This window comes from Talaromyces marneffei, chromosome 4 (genome assembly GCF_009556855.1).
Source record: "Talaromyces marneffei chromosome 4, complete sequence".
Taxonomy (NCBI): Eukaryota; Fungi; Ascomycota; class Eurotiomycetes; order Eurotiales; family Trichocomaceae; genus Talaromyces; species Talaromyces marneffei.
This window is the reverse complement of record NC_072351.1, coordinates 3,098,427-3,122,109: the sequence shown is the minus strand read 5'-3', so window position 1 is coordinate 3,122,109 and position 23,683 is coordinate 3,098,427. Positions and strand designations below refer to the sequence as shown.

Here is a 23,683-nt window from a genome sequence, read left to right as displayed (position 1 = left end):
ACCGATATTTAGATATTTATTTCTGTCAATAGGCCTGGCCACCACACGGTCAAGAAATTCTCGCTCTGGGCATCACTTATCATTACATCGTAATATTCAATCGATTCGGTCTTCGGTCGCAACGCTCGCAAGCTCAGGGCAGACAAGGGTGCTGATAGGCCGAGGGCAGGACGAGTGGAGCCGGGCCAGCATTTGTTGGGATTCTTGCGAACCTGAGAAAAGGGGGACCGAGGCGTTCGTTTCGTGCTCATGGGATTGTTTTCTTTTGCCAATTGTAGAGAAGAAGATGCTCCTGCGTGGCTTGAAGCCATCCGGCTGATCTAGAAAGAACAATGAGGAGGACATGTTGGGTGCCCTGAGAGAGACGTCGTGAACCAACAGGGAAAAAAAATTGAGATGGTCCGCTCAACGTCATCATGTTGGACCCTCACGCGACATTGCGCGCCGATCAGGTGACTGTATTGTGGACGTACCGTATGTACCGTATACGTACCGTATCCGTGTTGTATATCTTATTATGCACCCGCCGGCGGGAAGTCTAATGCTGACTAGTATCAAGGGCTGTATTGTATTGTATCCAGTTTCCCCATCAACAATACGGAGTACTATGTAGTACTTCATACTTTCATAGCATACGACGTAGTAGACCATACTCTGTACTCTGCACTTTTCATTAAATCCTGCATATAATTGCATAACCCATACGGAGCCCCCGCCACCAAGCGCCCTTACTCCGTCGGAGCCCTGATCTGATCCTTCGTGTTGGACACTTTGACCGTTTGCTAACTGCTCATAGTAACATGTGTTCCCCAACAAAACGCAAGATTTTCGCCTGCCAGACTTGTCCCCGTTGAGCCAATCAGAGCCTGCCGAAATGCCAATCGATAAGCCGATAAGCGCACAGATATCCACCACGGTCCTCTCTGACGGAGTACCTTGGATAAACTACCGAGGTAGGTACTATGCAGTAAATGTAAATGTATTAAATCCCCCCGACACGACTTAGGGCAAACAGACCACATGATCATACTTGCCCTTGTTCGTCGTCCTGCATCTTTGGACTGCTTTCCCAAAACGCCCAGCACAGAGTAATTCCTCCCTTTAATGCAAACGCCAACCACAAACTGGCACTTACATTCGTCAGGCTGTACAACCCGCCCGCCGTCATCGCGCCTAGTATGAGCGTGACGAAGCACGCCACCCTGCGGTTTCTCTTAGGGTTGTCCGCCGCGAATAATCGCTGGTCAATTAACAAATCACACAACAACGTTGTCAGTACCACCGTTGGAATTTCATCGTACCCCAGCGTGCGACTAGCAACAATCTGTCCCGCGGCCTGGAATGCAAGCAGACTGATCGGCAAAACCTGCATCCATGCTATGGGTGCGCGCGGGTTTTCTGCTCGTGGCGATACAACGTGCACGTGGACCAGCAGAGCAGCTACAAGCAGAGCAAGAGATTGAAGCAGGAAGCAAATGATGTTTGTCACCCGACGCCTGGGGCCGAGAAAGCGCATGAAGCGGCTAAAGAAGATGTTGCTGATGACGAATGTGGCCACCGAGATGAGTGATTTGGCCCAGAGGTAGTCTGGGTATTGCGGTTGGCCGGAGGCGCCGAGGGCGATGAAGACCGAGTTTCCTATCACGGTCTGTTAAGTGATAAGAAAAAAATAAATTAGGGCTTGAAACTGCGGGTTGAAACGCACCCGTTTGCATGCTTGCGAAACTGCCCCAGGCAGTGAACGAGACGCCATCGACCAGACCACTAACAAACGCGCAGATGATGAGAATGATATCAGCTCGTTTGGTGTTGATGTCGGAAGCGAGGTACTGCACGAGATTCTGGTCTCTGATCTTGATCAGCGTGCCCTGTTTCTGGCTCAGGGTCTCGGCTGTGCTGATTTGATCGGTAGGTAAGAAGGATACAGAGCGTTTCAACATACTGAACAAGCTCTTGTTCCTGCTCATGCAGTTTTTTACAATTTTTTTATGTTCTGAATTCGGGAGCAGGCCTTCTATCAGACTGACCGGCTTAGAATGGTTTGATCAGAATTAACCGAGACACAGCCCACCAGATCTACCATCAGGCAACTATATATATAAATATATATATAGATATATACATTCCATCCACTTTACCAAGACCATGAAGTCATCCATCACCAATCCGATCCCCCCAACATTTGAAACCCTCACACCCTTATCTTCCCGATTACTCGGATCCAGAACCTCGGTCCCTCTCGCAATTCTTGGTAAACCTGCAGATCGTATAAGTGCCCAGGCGAGGTTACACATATGCTCGCTTCCGCAACCTGCCCTATCCGCCCTATCATGGCTTATCCGACCAACGCATGGGCATATAAAATGCACATCCTAAGCTGCGAGTGGATCAGTTGGGATCCATAAGCCACCCAACCCAAGAAATTCCAAGACCTCTGGGCGCGATCTTGGCCGTGGCCGTGTCGTAGTATGCAAGCAGTAAGGGAACTTTGATCTATGGCCCAGGGTGTGTTTGTTGAAGGGTTGCGGTGTGGGATTGTTGGCCCTATGTACGAAAGCCAAGAGAAGCCGCCACATCGACGCATGGCTGTATACATCCAATTCCACTGGTTCCAGCGAAACATGGGAGTACAGAGTAAGCGAGATTTATTCCTAGTCCCAAGATCTAGTCGAGCTGGACGTCATGTCATGTCTTCAGGCGGCAAACTTTAAGTTATAAACACCGATTGGCGATGGGGTTTCATTGTCCGTTTTCGGAAAGACATATATCAGAGTACGCGTCTCCCGTTGCGTTGCATTTGGATTGGCGGCGGTTACGTAGGGCAAATCAAACCCTAACCCTAGTCTCCGATTTTCGCGTTGTAAGCCATCACCGAGTTGGTTAGCTGCTCGCTGAGTCCTGATATGAGCCCTAGCTGCCCTACAATTTAAATCTCGGCAATTGTATTCGCAAATCAAAATCTACTACGTACACACGAACGAAGACTTTGTCAGTTTGTCTCCGCATGGCGTTGGGACTAGCTCCATAACGAGGCTAAAGATGCGTGCGTGATCAGCCAAATGGCCAGCTGGCTTGCTTGTTGGCTTGCTTAGAGATGAGCTTATCTGTTGGTTAGCATTGATTAATATCGTTTTGCTTGCCAATTGGCTTGCTTATCCGCCACGTTTTACTTTTGGCATGTCTCTGCCGTTACATACACTAACCTACTACAGTACAATCCACCATGCACTATAATACTCCGTAGTATACCTAGGTAATCCAAGATAAGAAGGAAAATAGATAAGCTCTGGATAAAGACCAGCGTAGCGTTCAAGAAACTTTGCAATTCTTCCTTCTGGCAGGAAGAACCAAAGAGGAAGATGCCCGACAACCGCCACGACACATGTAATGAAACTGCAGACTCATCACCGCTGCTCTACGAGAATAATACTACACAGCACCCGACTCCTGACGCCGATGCTGCGAAATGGAGCAACGACTCTATCCGCACAGCCGGCCTGGCAGCCACAGTTCTCATCTTGTACGCCTTTGCCGATGTACTGAAATACACTGCCACCGTGCAATTGATTGAAGTCGGCGTGTGTCGCGAACACTACCCCAATCCCCAGAATGACCTGCCAGCAGGTATCTGCAAATCGCCACCCGTGCAGCAAGAACTGGCGCACCTCCGTGGCTACTTGTCCGCTCTAGAAGCAATTGTCGGACTGGTCTTGACCTTACCATATGGCTTACTCGTGGGCCGCCTGGGGGAGCCATTACTTGCCGGCGTGAATGTTGTCGGATACCTTTTGTCGTGCGCTTGGCTTATCGTCGTGTGTTTCTATTATAATGTATTTCCGGTCTGCATGGTCGTCCTCTCGCCGCTTTGGAGGGTAATTGGAGGCGGATCGTCGTTTTTCATGTCGGTGATTTACTCGATTACGGCGAAGCATGTTCCTGCTGCGAACAGGTAAGCACGGTTACCGAATTGGCTTAACATATTTATTTTTCGATAAGTTTTCTGAATTTATTACTGTCTGCTAGGTCGCTTTGTTTTTTCCTTTTCATGGCTGCTCAACTATGCACCGAGATTGTCGCTATCATGCTTGCGGCTACGCTTCTCGAGCGAGAGCACCCATTTATCTCGATGATACTCAATTTTCCGTTGGGTTTGCTGTGTATTGTTGCGATCTTTATGTTGCGCTCTGATAGCGACCATCAAGGCGCCTCGGTTGGAAATGACTTGGCTAAGAACGAAGCAACCGATTTCAGTAGCTCTGTTCGACGCAGTCTGCGCATACTGCCAGAGCTGTTCCACAACCGTTATCTTCTTGTCTTATTATCCACCGTTCCAGTCGCCAAGATGCTGAATCCGGTTATGGAGCTCATGTTTCAATATATACCAAGGAAATTTGATGTGTCGCTCGCATGGGTTCGCCTTTCCCTCCCCTTTCAACCCAAACTTTGTGGAACGTCTCTAACGTTACAACCAGACCAGTCGCATATTCTCCATCCAGGCATTCGAGAGCCTGGTATTCTTGCTTTTAGTATTACCCCCGGCTAAGCGCATTGCACAAACACGATTCCATATAAGTTCCAAGAAGGCCGATTTATCGATTGCTCAGTACGGGTTTACGGTTATGGTTATTGGATGTCTTGTCATGGCGTGCGCGCAATCCATTTTGATTTTCATTTTTGGTGAGACCGTCAAAAGACTGCTTGAGCATTAAAATCTAATGGGTCATCCACCAGGATTCCTGCTCTTCACAACAGGATGCAGCACGCGCCCCGCCCTTCAATCCGTTCTAGCAGATTTCGTCAGTCCGGAGCATGTAGCCGTTCTCTACACCGTGATTGCAGTCGGGGACGGTATTGGATCCGCAGCTGGCGCGTTGATACTCAATCGCAGTCTTGCCGTTGCTATTGGATGGGATGATAATGGGGTCTATCTTGGGTTCCCGTTCTTGCTGGCTGCTGCTTGCTTTATATTCGGGCTTGTGGGAGCTCTATTTGCGAATCGAGCGTTAAGGGCTGGGTCGAGTGTGTGAAAATCATATACATAGGTAAACTCATACCTAGGTATTTGTTGAATTTCTCAATTGCTTTTGGATTCTTCCTAGATTTATATTCAAGGTCCATCAGTACGTCTGCGAAATTCGCATACGCTGAAATTCTCCAGCAGTCATATACACCTCTTCCGAATGTCCAAATCCCCCTCGTGGTGTTAGTAGTGGGCGCAGACTCGCCGCACGATCCGGTTTTGCGAAGTACGCAATTGAAAAGCGTTCCTCAACGAGAAAACCATCATTTCCCTCTCGGTTGCCATTCTGACCTCCCGCTCGCTGCAAACGTTCAGGTAAATGCACTCTATGTCGCGCACTAGGTAAACCCGTCCACTTCTCGAGGCAGTCTCCAACATTCAGGATACATTCATGTGGACCACCACTTTCTACATCGACGAACTTTCCACTTCCACGCGGAAATTCCATTTCTAAACCGATTCCAGACAGATGTTAGTTCAACCTAGTCTCGCTCAAAGAGTTTCAAAGGGTGAAGAGAGAAAAGGGGGGAGCAGCGGGCATACGCAATCCTCCCACACAATCCTGAAACAAAAACGTAATCGTGCCAAAATCCGTATGCGCCGCTATTCGCGTTGAATGCGAGAACTCTGCACGAGATACGGCAGGGTAATGCGTGAGTCGCAGTTCATTCGCCTTTTCCACGTGTAGCTGGGACAATGTCTCCAGCGCAAGGCCCAGACCTATAGAAAGAGCTTGGAGAATCGCTATTTCGGCGTTGTACGCCGACGCGAAGAAGGATGTAAAGGTTGGTTGGAATGCGTCGTGGACGCCTGCTGGGGGCCAGATGTTGGTGTAGAGTGCGTCGTTTTTGTGGCCTATGTCGTAGGATTCCTGCAAAATATCACTTAGATTTAGATATAGAGGAGAAAGGATACCGAGGAAAGGGAAAGGGACCTTCATATCGTTGAGAACAGGCAACTTTGAAGAACTCCCATAGTTGGACGCTGCAGATACATTCTCGATTCCAAAGGCAGTATAGCCCCGGTGCGGATTTGCAGTTGGAGGATGTGGAGACTTGAGCTTTTGCTCTAGAGGCAATTCAAAAAAGTGGCGGCTCTTTCAAGATTCTGTTAGTTGATATGAAATCAAAATCTGTGGGTTGTGTTTGTTGCGAAAGGGGGCAAACCGTTTCAAATGCCCGGTCTATCTCTTCCGATGAGATGCCATGATTGACTAATCGCACGAATCCATTCCGTCGGAGACTGGAAGCTAGATTTTGACAGAAGCTGTCGCGTTGAGCTGTGTTAGCACTGTAGAACTTGGAGAAGTCAAGTTGCTCGAACATGGTGGACAGACCAAGACTGAATATTCACCTTAGGTATTCTCCAGTGCAGCGCAACATGAAGTTATGTTATACGGTAGGTATATTAGTAGTTGTTTGATTCATTCTCTAACCTACCTAGGCAGGTAATTCCCAAGGATACAATTCGTAACCCAAGCAGTCCGCTACCGGCATATAGGTACCGGTAGTTTAATATAATAAGGTTGCATAAGCATTGTGTTATCTGTCGTGTGAATCCACCCAACAGCACTAGTGCTATCTATCATGTTGTTCTTCAGCGCCACCAACGACTTGAGCTCGTGGAATGTAACGTGGAGAAGTCGAGAGTGGGTTGGGATATTATGCGATTGTACTAAATGGGTCTGTTTGCTATACGAGCTATAGCATAGAAGTTATGGCGGTGAAAGCAATTATTTACAGACGACTCATGCCACAGGAGTTGAGATTCATGAATTACCTAACGTATTCGTGAGCGAGCAAAATGGCGATCAACCATGATCACCAAGCTGGCTCAGGGAAGAGTGCCGTGTCTTCAACAATTACAGAAGCCAATTGGCACTTACGGCCTTCTGCTGACGATGTACTCGATCAAATATGGAGCTGGAATTCGTTAGTCCGGGACCAAATTCAAGGCTGTGTTCACGACCTCATCAGCGAAATCGCACAGCGCCCGTCATCCACAGGTTCACTGGCTGTCTGTGCCTGGGACGGAGATTTTACGTACCCTCAGTTAGATTCCATAGCTGATGAGGTCGCCCATCACCTAATATGGGAGTTGAATATCGCTCCTAGATTGTGTATACCAATCCTATTCCACAAGTCAAAATGGACGTGTGTTGCTATGCTGGCCGTCATAAAAGCCGGATGCAGTGTTGTTGCGCTGGATCCTGCCCAGCCTGACTCTAGATTGCTTTCTATTTTGGAGCAGGTCGAACCATGTGTGATGATCTCATCAGAAACGAATTATGGCAGAGCTTGTACATTGAGGCGGGATCTGACGGTTCTTCAAATTGATGAGTCCTGGTTGTTAAAACCCTTGAACAAACCTGTCGCCCAATTGCCAACTGTTACCCCCTCTGATATTGTATATATATCGTTTACATCGTGAGTATCCTAGAAGAACCTTGGAAGCCGTGCTGGATTGAATATTGCTAACAGTGACCACAGAGGAACAACTGGCCAACCAAAAGGAGCCTGCATCAGCCACGCCAATGTCCGCAGCACCGTCCAGTACCAAGGTGCCAAACTTGGATTTAACGCAGAGTCACGCGTATTTGATTTTGCTCCTTACTCATTCGATGTAGCATGGAGTAACTTCTTGCACACACTCTGCGCGGGCGGTTGTCTCTGTATCGCGCGTGAAGAGGATATGCTGAACGACACTTCTGTTGCCATAGCGGCCTTCAAAGCTACACTGATTAACGTTACACCTACTGTACTACGGACTATCAATTCCGAGGAAACGATTACGCTGGAAACAGTGCTGCTTAGCGGTGAGATGCCGTACAGAGAGAATATTACTAAATGGTCTGGACATGTCAGACTGCTGAATACGTATGGTCCGACGGAATGTACGTTCAAAGCGGCCTTTTCGGTGCTTAGCGATCCATCTTCGAAATCGACTACTGCACTAGGAGATGAGGATTATGATGAGCGTCCAGATATTGGCCGTGGAGTTGGGTTTTGCACATGGATCGTGGACCCGAACGATGGTAATAAATTGGTAGATTCAATTGGCTCCATTGGAGAGTTATATCTTGAAGGACCTCAAGTCGGTCAGGGGTATATCTCGGATCCTGAAAAGACAGAGGCCGTTTTCATTGAAGATCCTTCCTGGTTGCTGGCTGGAAGTCAGTCCTTTCCTGGGAGGAAGGGAAGAGTCTATAAAACGGGGGACTTGGTCAGGTATAAACCTGACGGAAGGTTAGTCTTTCTCGGCCGCAACGACCCTTCACAGGTCAAGATTAGGGGACAAAGAGTAGAGGTTGGAGATGTCGAGCATCATGTTCGTTCGTGCTTGGATGACTCGCTGCCGATCATTGTTGAGTCCATTCGTCCTCGTGGTAGTGAAAGCTCTAGCCTGACAGTGTTTGTGGTCGTTAGGACTGGTGATGACCACCAAGGAGTAAAGACTTTACTAGATGGTCTCACAGAAAAATTACTTCAAGTTCTGCCGGGGTTTATGCTGCCGAGTCTCTATTTCCCAATTGACAAGATCCCCGTTGCTACAACCGGGAAAGTGGATAGACGACAACTGCGAGAAATGGGTAGCGCTCTGACATGGGAAGAACTTGTGAGGTTGCAATCCACGATTCTATCAGTTAAAGAATATGCCGAACCGGTGGATGATATTGAAAGACAGTTGTGCGAGATATGGGCAGATATTCTAGATCTAGACCCGGCTCGAATTAGCACAACTGACAATTTTCTTCGTTTGGGAGGAGATTCGATAGCGGCAATGCATGTAGTTGCATCTGCGAGGAAGAAGAATTTATCTCTGACGGTAGCAGACATCTTTATGAACCCCGTGCTCAGAGATCTGGCGCAATGCGTTCTCCTTCCGATGGCGTTGCATGATATGAACTCGACCGATGGGGAAACAAAGGTTTTGCCATTCTCTTTACTTGGAGGTAGTCAAAGTCGCAAAAGTATCTGCGAAGAAGCTGCAAGACTATGCCAGCTGGAGGCTGAGGATATCGAGGATATTTATCCCTGCACGCCTCTTCAAGAAGGAATGCTATCTATGTCGGTTAAAAATGGGATGGGTTTACGAGAAAATTATATTTCCAGAACAGCCTTTGAAATGCACCCGAATATCGATATTGGAAAATTGCAGAAAGCATTATTGAAGGCCGTCAGATGCATTCCAATCTTACGGACACGAGTGATCAACTTGCCCCAACATGGTCTTGTGCAGGTTGTAGTGAGATCAACGGACAGCCAGTCACCACCTGAATACTCGCATATTGCCCAATTCTTTGATGAAGCAAAAGAGATTGGCCTTGGGAAATCTCTATATCGGACAGGGATCGTGCTCGGAGATGGTACGGAGCCAAATCTTCTAGTGCTAGAAATGCATCACGCTATCTTTGATGGCTGGTGTACGATGCTAATCCTGGACAGTATACAGGAATCTTACCATAACACGGAAGATGATTCATTATCGTCGGCTCTTGCACCTTTTCCGCCATTTATAAAACACATTTTGGAAACAGATAACGAGGAAACAAAGACTTTCTGGAAAGACCAGCTTGCAGATTCAGAAGCAATCGCGTTTCCAGTTTCAAACTACAGCCCAGAAAAGAAACTGGACCTGCATCATCCCATTTCTGGCCTGGTATGGCCACGAAATGCAGTCACTCCGCCATCCATAATTCGCTCGGCACTCGCTATTTTATTGGCTTCATACACCAATTCGGACGATATAAAATATGGCGAGACGGTGAGCGGAAGACAGGCACCCGTGTCTTGCATTGAGCGAATGGCAGGTCCTACAATCGCATCTGTTCCAGTTCGTGTCAAGTTTGACTGGGATCAGACAGTGCAATGGCTCCAGCAGAAAATCCAAAACCAAGCTGCTGAAATCGCGAAGTATGAACAATTTGGTCTACAGCGCATTCGGCGAATAGACGAGGAAGCCAGCAAGTTCCAACTTGAGCTCGTGATTCAGCCCTCACAGAAGGGGAAAAGTCAGAGTCGAGGGGGTCTTTTCCATCAGGCAAAGACTATCGTAGTTGATGATTCTTCAACCCTGAATCTTGTCGCCAAAGATGGCATCGACGACAGCATGAGCATCTATAATTCATATGCAATGATGATCATCTGTCAATTGACAGACTCTGGTCTTACGCTGAAGATCAACTTTGACACTGGTGCAATTAAGCAGAAACAGGTCCACAGATTTGCTCACCTGTTTGAGCATATAGTTAGACAGTTGTCCTCGCCGAAAAATGCAGATACCAAGTTACGTGACCTCTCGATTGTCAGCAATACGGATTTAAACGAGATCCAGCAATGGAACGGAAGCCCACCCCAGGTACCAATAGATCTAGTGGCTGATCGTATTGATAGGATGGCTACAACTAACCCAGAAGCCACATCGATTTCTTCCTGGGATTGGCAACTCACGTATCATCAGCTTCAGCATTTGACAACAAGTCTAGCGTGCAAACTGCAGGGAAAGGGTATTTGCGCAGGTGACATAGTCATATTGAGCTTTCAAAAGTCTTCGTGGATGATTCTCAGCATGTTATCTGTGCTGAAGCTCGGCGCAATTGTATTGCCCATGTCAGATTCCGTGTCTAGGGAACGGGCTCATGAGATTGTCAAAACATTACACCCACAGATGATGATCACGTCTCAAACGGCCACATCATCCTCATTCACCGAACTGGTGCCGACTTTCCAAATACACGACCTAATCCAATCGAATGACGACGACGAAACGATGCATGATTTTAAGCCTCACAATGTTCAGCTCTCAGACCCAGCTCTCATCATATTCACTTCAGGTTCGACAGGAACCCCAAAGTCCATTCTGTGGAGTCATGAAACACTTTCTAGCAATATATGTGCAGCTACGCAAACTTTTGGGATCACTGCACATAGCAAAGTGTTCCAATTCGCTGGTTATGAGTTTGATGTTAGCACCGTTGAAAGCTTATCCGTTTTATCTGTCGGTGGCATTTTGTACGTCCCATCAGAATCCGACAGAACCAACCGACTTTCCGAAGCCATGCATGACTCACAGGCAAATTGGATATGCCTCACGCCGCGCGTTTCAGAGACGCTGAATCCGCGCGATATCCATTCACTGAAAACTATAGTCTTTGCAGGCGAAGAACTAAAGAAGGAGACAGCCTTTCGGTGGCTTCCAACCTTGGACTCGGTCTACAACTGGTATGGACCAGCTGAGGGATCTGTTGCGACGTCATATGTTGTGCAGAAAGAGACATGGTCGTCCGGAATTATAGGAACGAGCACTCCATACGCCACTACTTGGCTCGTCGATCCGAAAGATCACAAATCACTGGCATCCATAGGAGCTGTGGCAGAGCTGTGTATTGAAGGCCCCGTTCTATCCTGGTATACGGGTCTTAATGGTGCAGAACTCAATAAGAAGCATTTCTTTTCACCTGCGGGCTTCGGAGATGCTGCGCTACCTAGAAGGCAAGGACCAAGGATTTTGTACAAGACGGGTGACCTCGTGAAATATGGCCCCGATGGAGAAATAATATTCTTAGGACGCATTCAAGATTCACAGCGCAAGCTACACGGACAGCGAGTCGATTTGAGCGAGATAGAGCGCCACGTCCATGATTTCCTTTCCGGGAAGTTAGATGTTATGGTGGTTGCAGAAATATTCTCCCCGCTCAATAGCAACAATGATGTTTTGGCCTTATTCTTAAGCCCAACAGACATTGTGGCTACAAATAGGACGGGGAATGACACTTTTGAGGAATATATCAAGACAAGTCTCTCTGTGGACGATCTTGAAACAATTTTATTGAGGACTCTGCCATTATATATGATCCCAAAGCTTTATATTCCTATCTCAAACATTCCAATAAGCAACACCGGAAAGACGGACAGACGTCGCCTACGCGCAATTGGAAGCTCGTTTTGTCTTGAGCAGCTGGCGGAGATGCAACCATCGCGGCAAGACATTCGGAAGCCTTCCACGGATACGGAAAAGCTTCTCCAGCAGCTGTGGGCCGATATTATTGGGATTGACATGAATTCAATATCCGCTAATGACAACTTCCTACGCTTAGGAGGCGATTCAATTGCCGTGATGAGGCTTGTGGCATCGGCGCGGACTAAAGGATTGATATTGACTGTTACCGACATCTTTGAATCTCCTGAACTAGAAAATCAGGCGCAGAGAGGGAGACGCGAGAAAGATATAATTGCCGAGGAAGAAATAGCACCTTTCTCGCTCTTAAACCCTAGTCTCAGCGAAGCTGAATATCGAGCTCATGCAGCCAGCGCCTGTTCTATTGCAGAGTCCAGAATCGTCAACATGTATCCTTGCACTCCTCTTCAGGAGGGTTTACTGGTATTAGGAGAAAAAATACATGGTCAATATGTATCTCGAAGTGTCTTAGAGCTACAGACTGGCATTGACTGCAACAAACTTGAAAGAGCGTGGCTAAACATAGTCAATAGATTGCCGATCCTGAGAACACGTATCATCGATACGCCACTAGGTCACCAAGGCCTGCTGCAAGTAGTCCTCGACAGCTTACCACTACGCCTTGGTAGCGATGTTTCGACGTACTTGGATGCCGATGAGAAAGAACATATGGGTTTGGGCACTGATCTTTGTCGAGCTGTCATAATCGACCGCAGCTTTGTGCTCACTATCCACCATTGTATATATGATGGGAATGTACTGAAGATGATACTGAATGAATTCGAGTCTCAGTATCTGGCAAAAAACGAGGCAGAAGTGGTCCCATTTGAAAATTTCATTCAGCGGTTGACCAAGATAAACCTGGAAGAAGCAGCTGCATTTTGGAAACAGCAGCTCTCGCTATCAGAAGAATTGCGGAGCTTTCCAGAGCTTCCATATCCAGGCTACAAGCCACAGGCAAATACTGAGTTGGAGCATACTGTTCGTTTAGTTTGGCCAAAAAGTGAAATCACACCATCAACGATTGTAAGATCATGTTGGGCACTTCTGACTAGTCAATATGTTTCCTCAAGCAACGTTGTCTTTGGAGTTACTGTTAGCGGAAGACAGATTGATGTGAAAGGAATCGAGAACTGCATTGGCCCTACTATATCAACCATTCCATTACCCGTTTCCATAGACTGGGATAATACAGTGGGAAGTTTCCTTGCTCAAATGCAGCGCCAGGGAATAGAAATGATGCCCTATGAGCAGTACGGAGTGCAAAGCATCCAGCACATTGTGGAAGGTCCTGATAGTGCTGGCAGCCTTTTCCAATCATTGCTCGTTGTCCAGCCAGTGGCTCAGGGCAAGAGTCTGAATGAAGATAATTTACTGTTTAAAGCTCGCAACTACTCATCTAGCCTCGAAACTCTAGGCATTGATCCTTTTAATACATACCCTTTGATGTTAATATGTGAACTGAGTACCTTTGGGCTACAACTACGGTTCAGCTTCGACAACAATGTTATTGACAAGCAGCAGATCGAACGCATAGCATACCAACTTGATAATATTATCCACCAGGTATGCATGGATAACGTCAAGAATATCAAGCTCGACGACATAGAAACTGCCAGCAAAATTGATCTGGACCTGTTTTGTACTCAGAATAGAGATTTGCCCGTCGATGTAGACAGATGCCTACATGACCTGATCACAATGACTGCAAAGAAAACACCAGATACGTTAGCAATCGATGCTTGGGATGGAGTATTTTCCTACCAGGAAGTTGATGAGCTCTCTTCGCTCCTGTGCCAAAGAATGATCAGCCTGGGAGTAAGTAAGGATTCGGTTATTGCGCTGTGCTTTGAAAAATCGAAATGGACGCCCATAGCCCAAGTTGCAGTGCTGAAGGCAGGCGCAGTTGCTTTACTGCAGTCAGTACACGTTCCAGATCATAGAATTGGTACGGTTTTCAAGAAAGCCAGTGTGCATCTCGCAGTGGCGTCGGCATCGAGGGTGGAAACTGTATCGCAATATGTACCTTGTTTCACAATCGATCAGCTCCTAGAGTACCCGACGACATCTTCACCACAGAACAATCAAAAGTTACCAACAATCCAAATGAATGACCCGGCTGCGATACTCGTGTCATCTGGAAGTACAGGAGAGCCAAAACAGATCCTGTGGAGCCATAGAACACTGTCAGCAAATATTAGGGGCCATCAAGAACATATCCCAATGAATGCATCAGCCAGGATCTTTCAATTCGCGTCCTATGACTTTGATCTAGCAACCCTGGAGACTATGTCCGCTCTCTCTATGGGAGCTTGTTTGTGTATCCCCTCCGAGACCGAGAAGATGGATAATCTGACGGCTGCCATCAACCGTCTTAAACCTACTCACCTACATATGACACCCTCAACGGCCGATCTTCTCCAACCAGAATCTATACCGAGTGTATCTACTGTTATTTTAGCAGGTGAGAAATTGGTATCATCAAGTGTTGATCGTTGGAAAGCGTATAGTCGTGTCTTCGGATGGTACGGACCAGCAGAATGCGCTTCTGCAGCTTTCATTGCAGCAGATACTGAAACATGGTATAGCGGTGTCATCTCATGTATTGAGTCCAAGCAACATTCTCTTTGCTGGCTTGTAGATCCCAGGAACCCTGAGAGACTTGCACCTTATGGTGCGATAGGTGAAATCGCACTCGAGGGTCCAACTTCTTCTGATGGTTACATCGGCAACCCGACATTGACACAGAACAGGTTCCGCCGAAATCCCAAGTTCCTGGGAGGGTCTTCAATCGTGAGAGAGCATACTCTCGTATATTACACTGGTGATTTGGCCAGATACGGTAGCGATGGTAATCTGGTTATACTGGGAAGAAAGGATGCACAGCTGAAAATCCGCGGTCAATTGGTTGTACCGGAGGAAGTCGAACATCATATTAAAAGCTGTCTTCCCAATGGCAATGACATGCAAGTTATAGTTGATATTATAAAAGTCAATAAGGATAAAAGGCCCATCCTGGTGGCTTTTATTCAGCACAGCATTGAACACGAGGTACGGCAAATGACTGACGGATTACAGAAACAACTTGCCAAAGTATTACCACGTTATGCAATTCCCTCTTACTATTTACCAATCCCACGATTTCCAAAAACTGCTACAGACAAAGTAGATCGGGCCAGACTGAGAGAGAATGGAGAATCCTTCGATCTGGTGCAACAGTTAGAAAGCATGGGTCTCAAGCGACGAGAGCCTGCGACTACTGCCGAAAAAACACTCCAGAAACTATGGGCTACAGCTATTGGAATATCACCTGACGATATTTCTGTTACTGACAGTTTTCTCCAAGTTGGGGATTCAATTCGGGCTATGCGGTTGGTGGGATTGATACGGCAACAGGGTATGCTACTAACAGTGGCCGATGTATTCGAATATCCGATACTTGAAGACATGGCAATGATTCTTAGAGACTGCAATGAAGAAGACGCAACCTCCCAGAAAGAAATTGCTTCATATTCTCTACTTGGAGAGCAAGATATCGACGGCGCTCGCAAACAAGCGGCGTCGATTTGTAGCGTCAATATAGATGATATTGAGGATGTATTTCCTTGTACCCGGATGCAAGAAGGCCTTTTATCTCTCACTGTTGCAAAGAAAGGGAATTATACTGGCCGAAATATATTCCAACTTGCCTCATCCGTTGATATTGAGCGCTTCAAAAGGGCCTGGGAGAAGGTTGTCGTTACAATTCCCATTCTGCGGACGAGAATCATTGATCTTCCTGGCCGAGGACTGCTTCAAGTGGTTATTAAACCCGGAGACTGCTGGACAGAGATGAAAGACATTGAAGACTTTGTAGAGCAGGAAACGAGGAATGAGATGGGCTTAGGATGCCCTTTGATGCGGTGTGGATTATTTTCGACATCTTCCACCCAGGACACATATACCGGACTTCTACCAATATATTTTGCGTTAACAATGCATCATTCCATATATGACGGAATCACCACTAACTTAATCTTCGGCACGTTCGAGAACTTTTACCATGATATCGAGCAGCCTATACTACCTTTACCCTTTCAGCCGTTCCTCCGGTATGTTGGAAATCGAGACACGGATGCAGAGTCCCATTTCTGGAAGACACAATTTGCGGCATTAGAAGCACCCCAGTTTCCACCGTTGCCTTCTTCAGCCTACCAGCCTGAAACAGATTCTGTTGTTATACATTGTATACCGGATATCTCCTGGAGACAGGACAATTTCACACCGACGACAGTGATTTACGCTGCATTTGCATTTTTGTGTTCATATCACTCAAATTCTTCTGATGTAGTGTTTGGAACAGTTGTTTCGGGACGAAAATTGCCTGTTGCAGGCATAGAGAGACTTGCTGGCCCAACGATTGCTACAGTACCTGTCAGGGTTAGGATCGATGGAGATGACAGTGCCTGGGGGCTTCTGAATACAGTGCAAAAACAAACTACGGAAATGATTCCATATGAGCAAACAGGGTTGTCAGTCATTCGACAGATAAGCGACGAAGCGGAACAAGCGTGTCAGTTCCAGACTTTCGTTGTGATTCAGCCAGAAGAAACCGATTTGCAAGGACGAACTGGATTGTTTTCTTCACAGGTTCCTCATGTTTGGTCCAAAGGGAAAAGTTATGGTAAATACGGCGATCATGGCTTTAACCCCTGTGCTTTGACCATTGCATGCACTATGCGAGGCGCAAGTCTCGACATTGAATTTTCCTTCGATTCCAATGTGTTAGATGAACGCACTGTTCAGCGCATGTCGTTTCATTTCGAACATATATTAAGAAACCTATGCGATCAAATTAACGATAAAGTGCAACTGCGAGGTATCAACATGACTATGAACCAAGACCTGGATCAGATTTGGGAGTGGAATTCTGAAGTACCTGAAGTAGTTGAAACGCCTCTACATGAACTGGTTTCTATAGTTTCAGCGAAACAGCCAGATGCCACGGCGATTTCTGCTTGGAATGGCGAGCTTACGTATCAAAATTTTGAACGGCTTACGACAAACATTGCTCATCACTTGAAATCCATGGGAGTCAAGCGGAACATGATCATTCCACTCCTCTTTGAAAAGTCTATATTCGCACCGGTGGCTTTCTTTGCCATAATAAAGGCTGGAGGGGCTGGATTGTTACTTGACCCGACCTTACCAGAGTCTCGACTTTTATCGACCATACAACAAGTTGAACCAGTATTGATCATATCTTCAGTATCAAATGGGGCACTGGCTGCGAAATTATGCGGATCCAGTGCCTCAGCCTTCAGCCTGAACTGGGAAGTTGCACACACATTCATGGAAAACGATTTTGATATTACGTTTGCGAAAGAGCCACTTCCAAAAGTTGATCCATCAGATCTTTTATATGCCATCTTTACTAGTGGAAGTACCGGAACCCCTAAAGGCTGTCTAATGCAGCATCGGAACTTCAGTAGTGCAGTGGTATTGCAGCAACAGGTCTTAGGGCTAAAGGTCACGTCGCGCATGTATGACTTCTCGTCGTATTCGTTCGACGCAGCTCACTGGGGCATGTTCCATGTGCTTGCTGCTGGAGGCACGCTGTGCATACCCAGTGAAGACGAAAGGAAAAACAAACTATCGGAGAGTATGCGACAGTTTAAGACCACGGATGTGTTTCTCACTCCCTCTGTGGCGCGTTTTATTGATCCTACTAGAGTTCCAACACTACGAAACATTCATTTAGGTGGTGAAGAGGCCACCAGAGATGATTTTGCTCGCTGGGTGCCGCATGCCAATACATTCAACTCGTACGGGCCAGCCGAGTGCTCTGCTGGTACCCTCTACGGCAAGATACCCAGTGTGGATCTCTCAAAGATTTCTATCGGAACGGGGTCAGGTGTCTGTACATGGATAGTAGATCCCAAATCCAAAGAAAGACTATCGCCAATAGGCACAGTGGGAGAACTGTACTTGGAAGGACCGCTTGTTGGACAAGGATATCTTGGCGATGAGGTCAAGAACGCAGACTCCTTCATTGAAGATCCGCCTTGGCTTCTTGCCGGATCCCCAGATGGTTGTATACCAGGGAGACAGGGCCGACTATATAAAACCGGAGATCTTGTCAAATATGATCTGGTTACTGGACAGCTATTTTTCATTGGCAGAAAGGATACTCAAGTCAAACTTCGAGGGCAAAGAATTGAATTGTCCGAAATTGAATACCACGTTCGACAGTGTGTGAAGGCATTAGAGATGATACCACTTACCGTTGAGATAATTAAACCGAACGCGACCAACAAACAAACACTTGTATTGTTCTTGCAATTCTCAGAAAGTGAGTCATGCGGTATCACCAAACTATTACACAGTATGGAGCCTGAACTACGCCAGCGAATACCGTCGTATATGATCCCAGATGCCTACATAGTCCTGGACTTGATTCCTCTTACAGGTACTGGGAAAACAGACCGAAGACGTTTGCGTGAGATAGGTGCTGATGCAAAACTGCATCATTTTGGTCAACAAAATACAGAAAACAGCGAACCACCAAGTTCTGCAGCGGAAATTCGTCTTCAACAACTCTGGACCAACATCTTGAATGTTCTGCCAGAGAATATCCATAAGAACAGCAATTTTTTCCATCTAGGAGGAGACTCAATTTCCGCTATGAGGCTGGCTGCGTTGGCTCGTAACCAGGGCTTGCTGTCCTTGACCGTGCAAAACATTCTCAGCGCACCGCGTCTGTCTGATTTGGCAAATTTCATGACTACCAGCGCAGGAGTTGACAAGACCGAGAATATAAGTCCTTTTTCTCTTTTGGCAGAGTCCAGTGACAAGGATCAGATTCTTGACAGTGTTGCCCGACAATGCGATGTTGATGCCTCACAGATTGAGGACATTTTCCCTTGCACCAGTGTTCAGAAATCGCTGCTTTCAATGACTGCAAAAGATTCCAATTCTTATATAGCCCAATTGATAATTCGGCTTAAAGAGGATGTAGACCTTGCTCGACTGCAACAGGCCTGGAAGCACGTCAGTCAGACGAGTGCACCAATACTTCGTGTGAAAATAGTTGACGTTCCTGGGACAGGGCTTGTGCAAGTCCAAATCAACGAGTCCGTGCAATGGGAATCATCCTACGAAGATGTAATGTCATACATTAACCATGAACAAACAAGATCCATGGGCCTATCAACCTCTCTCACTCGAATAGCCGTCGTGCGTGACTCGAGAGATTCAGGGCGACATTGTCTTCTTCTCACCCAACATCACGCCATATATGACGGTTACTCCATGGATTTATTACTTCAAGAAGTGTCCAAAGCATACATTGGAGTCTCAAGTCCTTCTTATAGGGCACCTTTCCAATCTTTCCTAAAATATGTGATGAGCACTGAAACTGAGGAAGCAACAAAATTCTGGGAGCAGCAGTTTTTTGGGTCTGAGGCAATTCCGTTTCCAGCATTGCCGCACCAAGATTACCAACCCAAGGCTGATAATACTGTGCGTCGAGAACTTGAAAATATCGTATGGCCAGGAAATGGTGCTACTGTGTCTACAGGTGAGATTTATCTTCCCGACTTCCCCTTCTTGAATTCTAATTCCAGGACTTCTTTTGTTTTCCTGTAATCCTTCATCATGATATAGTACTAACATAGCTTCTTAAAGTTCTGAGAGCAGCGTGGTCAATCATTGTATCCCAACACACTGATTCGAAAGACGTTGTCTTCGGTGCAATTGTGTCCGGTCGACAGGCCCCAGTATCTGGTATTGACCGCATGATTGCACCCCTGATCAACGCAGTTCCAGTACGTGTCAAAGCTGAGTCAACACGAACCGTTGATGAGCTTTTAGGGAGTATTCAGGAGCAGGCCGTTTCCATGATTCCATTTGAGCATACCGAGTTACTAACGATCAGGCGTATCAACGTGGATACCGATCGTGGCACTCGATTTAATACCCTGCTGGTTGTGCAGCCTCTGAATCAAGGCAAAGTGTTGCTTGATGACGATGGCCCCTTTCCATCTAATTCTGTTGTGGTATCTGCCCGCAGCGAGCTTGATGACTTCAATCCAAATGCAGTCATGATTATGTGCCAGCAAAACAATAGAAACGGACTTTATTTGGAAATAAGCTTTGACTCTAATGTCATTAAGATGGTGCAGATGGAACGTATATCGGCGCAATTCGAGCATGTTCTACGCCGGATTTGCGCATCTTGTGGCAACGGTGTGAAAATTGACGAAATCGACGCTATCAGTACACAGGATGTTAGTGAGATTTGGAAGTGGAACGAGTCCGTTCCTGAGACTATTGAAATGTGCGTTCATGACCTTATCTACGAGACAATTGAGACGCACCCAGAAGCGCCCGCCATATGTTCATGGGATGGCCGGTTTTCTTACAGAGAATTGGATCATCTTTCAGGCCTACTCGCTCTGCAGCTCATAGCCCTTGGTGCAAAGCGAGGTAGCATCGTGCCTCTCTGTTTCGAGAAATCATCATGGCATCCAGTTGCAGCTTTGGCTATCATGAAGGCTGGAGCCGTCTGTTTATCCATGGACATGACCCAGCCAGAATCCCGTCTGAGGTCCATTGTCGGGCAGGTCAAACCGACAATTATAATTTCATCCAAGGCAAATAGAGCTTTGGCAGCTCAAATTTCCGATTCCCAGGTTGTGATTGGCGATCGAGAGCATATTTTCAATTGCTCAGTGGATCTGAAGCAAACTTTACCCAAAGTCTATCCGTCCGACAATTTATACAGTTAGTACTACTTCCTCTCCGCGTGGCGGCATTTGCATATTATTTTGAACAAATGCAATATACTAACTTCGACATTTTAATAGTCGTCTTTACCAGTGGATCAACTGGCACCCCCAAAGGCGTGGTGACAACACATCAAAACTTCTCTTCCGCAGCAACACACCAGAAAGACATTCTGAATATCAGAAATGGAACCCGCGTATACGATTTTGTTTCTTATAACTTTGACGTCTCATGGTCAAATACTTTACAAACTTTGATATGCGGCGGCTGTTTGTGTATTCCCTCTGAATGGGAGCGCAAAAATGATATTACTGGGTCACTAAATCGAATGAACTGTGACTACGTCTATTTTACACCATCTGTGGCTCGGTCACTGCAACCATCTTCAATGCCTGGGATCAGGACTCTTACAATGGGTGGTGAGCCCATTCGCACCACAGATGCCGAACGTTGGACACAGGCTGAAACTATCATCGGCATTTACGGTCCAGCAGAGTGTGCTCAAGCTCTATCATTCGTCCATCTCGGAAAATCCACTCCCAATAACCGCGTTGGACACTCATTCGGCGCAAATACTTGGCTTGTGCAGCCTGGCCGACCCGATTGTCTAGCTGCTATTGGAACTGTTGGAGAACTCCTCATTGAGGGGCCAACTGTCAGTAAAGGATATTTTGGCAATGAAGACAGGACAAATGCAGCATATATTAAAGACCCCGAGTGGCTTGTACGTGGTATACCGGGTGTACTACAGGGCCGACGAGGCACGCTTTACAAGACAGGTGATCTTTTATCGTACAGTTCAGATGGATCGCTGAATTTCATAGGCCGTAAGGACACCATGATCAAGTTGAGGGGACAACGTATCGAGCTTGAAGAAGTTGAACATCATGTTCGTGCCAGTTTAAACGATGCAAGTCTTTTTGGTGGAATCGCCGCGGAAATAATTACACCACAAAACGCCACTAATGCTCTGCTGGCGCTCTTTTTCAGTCTGCGAAGAAAAGAGTCTGTGCATTCAAGCGAGGAGGATATCGATACACTCCTCACTCGTGGACTGGAAGGACTTGAAAACGCTCTTTCGCTATGCCTACCACAGTAGTAAGTAGACGATTCCTTCCCATTTATTGAAGAATGTAGCTAAAATGCACATTTTCCGCAGTATGATTCCTGGTGCATATATTCACATTGACAAAATACCGATGACTACGACGAACAAGATTGACAGACGAGCTTTGCGTCAGCATGGAAATGCGCAAACACTGGAAGATCTTGCCAAATTACAGTCTCATGGTAAATCAAAGAAAATGCCAAAGACTGACATGGAACTGCGACTCCAAAGTCTTTGGGCTACTGTGCTTGGAATCGATCCCGGAAGCATTGGTGCGGATAGTAGCTTTTTGAGAATTGGTGGCGAATCCATAGCTGCTATGAGGCTCGTAGCAGCAGCCCGCGATGCAAATTTATCCTTAACGGTTGCCGAAATATTTAAAGCTCCTCGTCTTTCTCAATTGGCTCTCATTGTCAAAGAAAATGCCTCTACTAGTGAGGGTCTGGGCACACACCCGCCATTCTCCCTACTTGAGACAGACGAACCTCAGCATTTCATCCAGCAGTATGTACTGCACCAGCTTGACAGCAATATGGGGGGCATCCGTGATATCCTTCCTACCACAGACTTTCAACAGCTTGCGATTTCGGATGCTCTGCAAAGTCCACCCAGCAGACTGCCACACTTGATCTTGGAACTCCCCGAAGACGTCGACTTTGCAAGACTTCAGGATGCTTGTGAGAGTCTAATTATGAACTACGAAATCCTTCATACAAGTTTTATACAAGTCAATGGGAAGGTTTGGCAGGCCCTTTTACCCAACTTTAGGCCTGCATTCGACATATTCGATGCCGACAATAAAGATATAACAGATTTCGTCAACGATATATGTGCAAAGGATATTAATAGACCTCGGAAGTTTGGTCAGTCTTTTATTCGCTTCATGGCAGTGAAACACAGGTCAGGGACTCACAAGCTTGTGTTTCGCATCTCGCACGCTCAGTTTGATGGATTCAGCTTGGGTAGTATTCTCCAAACATTATCCTCCATCTACAACAAGGACCACTTAGCTCAGCCGATATCTTTCAGCAACTTCATTGCTTTCATAACTCTGAAAAAACCAGACAGTTTAAGATACTGGGCTTCACGGCTAGAAGGATCCTGTTTTCCAGGGTGGCCATCAAACAGACTCCAAGGCTCGTCTTACGACACTACAGATCGACTTACAATGAAACGAACAATTCTAATGCCAGATATCAATCGCCAAGAAGGTGTTTCTGCGGCTACAATTTTCCACGCCGCCTGTGCAATAACCTTCTCCCAGCAGTACAGGCAAGAGGAAGTGCTATTCGGCCGTCTCGTCACTGGTCGTTCCATGCTACCCAGTACTCTACAGAATGTCGTGGGGCCGTGCATGACTGAGGTTCCGATTCGTATTACTATAGTTCCAGAAGACACAATTATCACGGTAGCCTTGCGACTACAAAATCAATTTATAGAAGACTCGTTTCATGAGGCTGTCGGAATGGCTGAGATTGTTGCAACCTGCACCGACTGGTCCGAAGAGGCAAAGGACTTTGGCTGGAGGACTGCATTCCAGCAGGAAGAGGATACAGACTTCGAATTCCTGAGAATGCCGAGCAGTATTTCGTACTACGAGGGCGATCTGCCTGCACGAACGCGCCCTGAAATTTACGCGACACCCCGAGACGGGCGGCTTGAGCTAGAATTTGAGGGCAACAGGAACTTGACTAGCGAGCAGGCAGTCCAGGAGTTCTTTGCAGGCCTTGAAATGGTTCTGGGGGAGTACTAGAGTCAGCGATCTGTAAACAGTTAAATTGACTTGATTGAGAGTTTCCCACTAGGGGCTGAGAATAGTCTCAATTTCCAGA

General features: G+C 46.7%; 4 protein-coding genes across 4 annotated transcripts; 2 read left to right on the top strand and 2 right to left on the bottom strand.

The window, feature by feature from the left end:
* Positions 1 to 1,024: 1,024 nt before the first annotated feature.
* On the bottom strand, positions 1,025 to 1,940 carry EYB26_006162 (uncharacterized protein; the record flags this gene model as incomplete). Its single annotated transcript, XM_054265438.1, has 2 exons — positions 1,025 to 1,638; positions 1,706 to 1,940. 2 exons carry the CDS (start codon positions 1,938 to 1,940, stop codon positions 1,025 to 1,027), a joined length of 849 nt encoding a protein of 282 aa, XP_054121413.1.
* Positions 1,941 to 3,359: 1,419 nt separating this feature from the next.
* EYB26_006161 (uncharacterized protein) lies at positions 3,360 to 5,027 on the top strand (the record flags this gene model as incomplete). The annotated part of the gene is made up of 4 exons (XM_054265437.1): positions 3,360 to 3,949; positions 4,024 to 4,411; positions 4,473 to 4,677; positions 4,732 to 5,027. 4 exons carry the CDS (start codon positions 3,360 to 3,362, stop codon positions 5,025 to 5,027), a joined length of 1,479 nt encoding a protein of 492 aa, XP_054121412.1.
* Positions 5,028 to 5,117: 90 nt separating this feature from the next.
* Positions 5,118 to 6,345, bottom strand: EYB26_006160 (uncharacterized protein; the record flags this gene model as incomplete). Its single annotated transcript, XM_054265436.1, has 3 exons — positions 5,118 to 5,470; positions 5,564 to 6,116; positions 6,187 to 6,345. 3 exons carry the CDS (start codon positions 6,343 to 6,345, stop codon positions 5,118 to 5,120), a joined length of 1,065 nt encoding a protein of 354 aa, XP_054121411.1.
* Positions 6,346 to 6,823: 478 nt separating this feature from the next.
* EYB26_006159 (uncharacterized protein) lies at positions 6,824 to 23,604 on the top strand (the record flags this gene model as incomplete). Its single annotated transcript, XM_054265435.1, has 5 exons — positions 6,824 to 7,446; positions 7,510 to 19,535; positions 19,643 to 20,740; positions 20,824 to 21,841; positions 21,903 to 23,604. 5 exons carry the CDS (start codon positions 6,824 to 6,826, stop codon positions 23,602 to 23,604), a joined length of 16,467 nt encoding a protein of 5,488 aa, XP_054121410.1.
* Between the last annotated feature and the right edge of the window lie 79 nt (positions 23,605 to 23,683).